A 2976-nucleotide genomic window follows, 5' to 3' on the forward strand; every position below is an offset into this window, starting at 1 on the left:
TTATACTGGCAAGTGTGAGGATTGAGCATTGTTTGTTAAATGCTTTGATGAAATTCCTGGAGGCCTTCCCAGCATATTAACATACTTAACTGTAGAAATAATCCTTTACCAACAAGTACATCTATGTAGATTCTCAAGAAATTTTATACTGTTTTATCAGTTAAAGTTCTCTTCACGCAACTGAGATATGTTGGTGGAGAATAGTAATGCTAAGTTCCTAGATAAATTCCATCCTAATTTTACTGGATCTCTACAGTCTAGAGACTGCATGTGGCTCTGGTATTCTACTGAACAATTCAGATGGTGCATTGTTATTGTTCCAGAACGTACAAAGATTTTTTTCCCCTATCAGAAATTGAACAGATCCATTTTAAGAAAAAAGGTTTATTTCAGATTACATATTTTCCCCCAACAAAAACAGTGAGGGAGGGATGTAGGCATGAGATCAAATAAATTTAAGTTCACAGTTACAATTTTTAAGTACTGCAATGTAAAAAATGTTACTATCAAAGGTAGGGAAAGATATCAGCTAAGTTTTTACTCTTTTCAAATCAGGCTCATTTGGAGTTTTTATTTTCAAAACGCCATCCACTTTCCCAGCACAGTGACTCTTGTTTATAATAATGTTTAGTCCACCCCACACATTAACTGAAAATTCTAGTTTGGAACACTCTTTAGTGCATTCCACCCTCTGAATGACAAGTTCTAGTTAGAAACACTTTGTAGAAGAGTAATATTGTCCCCCTTTAACATGATCCGACCTGCAACACAAAGGAGAACGGAAATGGCAGTTAGAGAGATTATCCTTAGGTCATGCAATGTCTAACATGCAGAAAAGCTTCCAAAAAGAGGTCTGCATGGTGCTTATATAGTGCTTCTTTCTATTTAACACTTACCATGGGAAAGACTGCAGTAGAGATCAGAAGTTTCCTTTCAGTACAGTAAATTAAGATAATACATAGACTATCCCTCTGCATGCAGCACAGAGCTACAAGCCTATAAATCTATGGTGATCCTCTCTCCACAGTGTATGACTGATATATCTGAGATTCGCTGCGTTGCAGGGTATCAGTACTATCTTGAGCCCCGTACTCTGCTTCCTTAAAATAAACCAGAGTGTATCGCAATAAAAGCCACCCTGGCAGGGAATCGGAAGACACCACTGTTTTCAGATTCACTGTTTATCTTTGGTACTTGGCAAATGGTGAATACCAAATCCGAACATGGTGGGGATGGCAGCAGCAAAAGGGTGTCCTGTACTGACTCAGAAGGGTGATGGGACAAGGTGACAGTGGTATATCTACACAGCGACTAGACGCCCGTGGCTGGCCCATGCAAGCCACCTTGGGCTCACAGGGCTAGGGCTTTGGGGCTGTTTCACCGCTGTGTAGATGTCTGGGCTCAGGCTCCAGCTTGAGCCCTGGGACCTTCCCACCTCGCAGGGTCCTACAGCCTGGGCTCCAGCTCGGGCCCAGAAGCCTACACAGCAATGAAACAACCCTGCAGCCCGAGCCGTTGGGAGCTTGTATGGGCCAGCCACAGGTTTTAATTTGTTGTGTAGACATACTGAGTGCGTGGGGAGGGTATTAGGACTGTTGTATTTAAATTAATTAAAAACATAAGAATGGCCATGCTAAGTCAAACCAATGGTCCATGGAGACCAATATCCAGCCTTCCGACAGTGGCTGTTGCCAGAGGCTTCAGAGGGAATTAACAGAACAGGGCAATTAAAAATGTGATCCATCCCCGGTTGTTCAGTCTCAGCTTCTGGCAGTCAGAGGTTCAGGGACACCCAGTAAATAGGATTTTGTCCCTGACCATCTCGGCTATTAGCCATTGATGGACATATCCTCCATGAATTTACCTAATTATTTTCTGAATCCTGCTGTACTTTGGGCCTTCACAACATCCCTTGGCAATGAGTTCCACAGGTTGACTGTGCATTGTGTGAAGAAATACTTCCTTTCATTTGTTTTAAACCTGCTGCCTATTAATTTCATTGGGTCACCCCTAGCTTCAGTATTACGTGAAGGGGTAAATTACACTTCCAATTAATACAACCGTACAGAGATAGATATGGGAGTATGGAGTTTAGATTGGCCTCCTCCAGTCACCCTGACACCCAAGAGAGGGCAGAGAGCTGCTGTTTATTAAGCCACCTTTTTAAAGATTCAGATTCATTTTAGGATTCACTCACTCTTTGAGAAGTGCTGGATTCTGGCACACAGCTAATCAGAATGGAACATTCATCAACTCTCTAATCCCAACACAGTTAACCTACAGCAGATAGCAGACCTAAGAATCTTCCCAATGGGTTTCACTATCCTTCAGTCAAAGCTATTCATTTGCTCTGTATTTTATATTGCTGCTGCACATAAGGTTCATATATGCAGCTTGGTGCCATAAATCATTTAAACCATGCAGACTTACCCAGCTGTTTCCTTGCTTTTGTTTTTGAGTGTATCTCCTCTGCATCATCCAGAACCAGGTTCATGTATTCATCAAAACCCTAAGAACCAACAACAAAAGTGGTTAGTGAACAAAATCGCCTGGTCTCAAGCCTCAACGGCAGGAGTTGCTTTCACTAAGGGGCACAGACAAACACCTGACAGGAATGGTCTAGATAATACTTAGTCCTGCCATTAGTGCAGGGGGCTGGCCTAGATGACCTCTCGAGGTCCCTTCCAGTCCTATGATGCTATGATTAAATGGATCTGAGTAAGACGACTGCTTGGAAAACTGGGGGGGTTGGGGGGGGGGAATGTTATTACTTCACTGTACTACCTTTTCTTGGGGAGTTGCAAATGGAACTTGTGAACGGGAAAAACAAATTAACGATGCAAAGTGCCTATAACATGACACTCACAATGATACAGCCTTCTATCCGCATGTTCACCTGTTCATAGAGCCACACCTGAATCCTGGACCTCTGCAAAATCATGGGCGGGGAGGAAGGGGGAAGATAAGAAAGCACAT

At 42.7% G+C, this 2976-nt stretch overlaps 1 protein-coding gene across 1 annotated transcript; it reads right to left on the reverse strand.

Moving 5' to 3' along the window:
- Nucleotides 1-368: 368 nt before the first annotated feature.
- LOC112122136 (small nuclear ribonucleoprotein E-like) lies at nucleotides 369-2941 on the reverse strand. Its single transcript, XM_026655170.2, has 3 exons — nucleotides 2867-2941; nucleotides 2431-2509; nucleotides 369-761 (listed from the first exon to the last, which is right to left on the reverse strand). The coding sequence occupies exons 1-3, from the start codon at nucleotides 2939-2941 to the stop codon at nucleotides 706-708; spliced, it is 210 nt and encodes a 69-aa protein (XP_026510955.1). The 3' UTR covers nucleotides 369-705.
- Nucleotides 2942-2976: the final 35 nt, after the last annotated feature.

This window comes from Terrapene carolina, unplaced genomic scaffold (genome assembly GCF_002925995.2).
Source record: "Terrapene carolina triunguis isolate 2854851 unplaced genomic scaffold, T_m_triunguis-2.0 Scaffold198, whole genome shotgun sequence".
NCBI classification, from domain to species: Eukaryota; Metazoa; Chordata; order Testudines; family Emydidae; genus Terrapene; species Terrapene triunguis.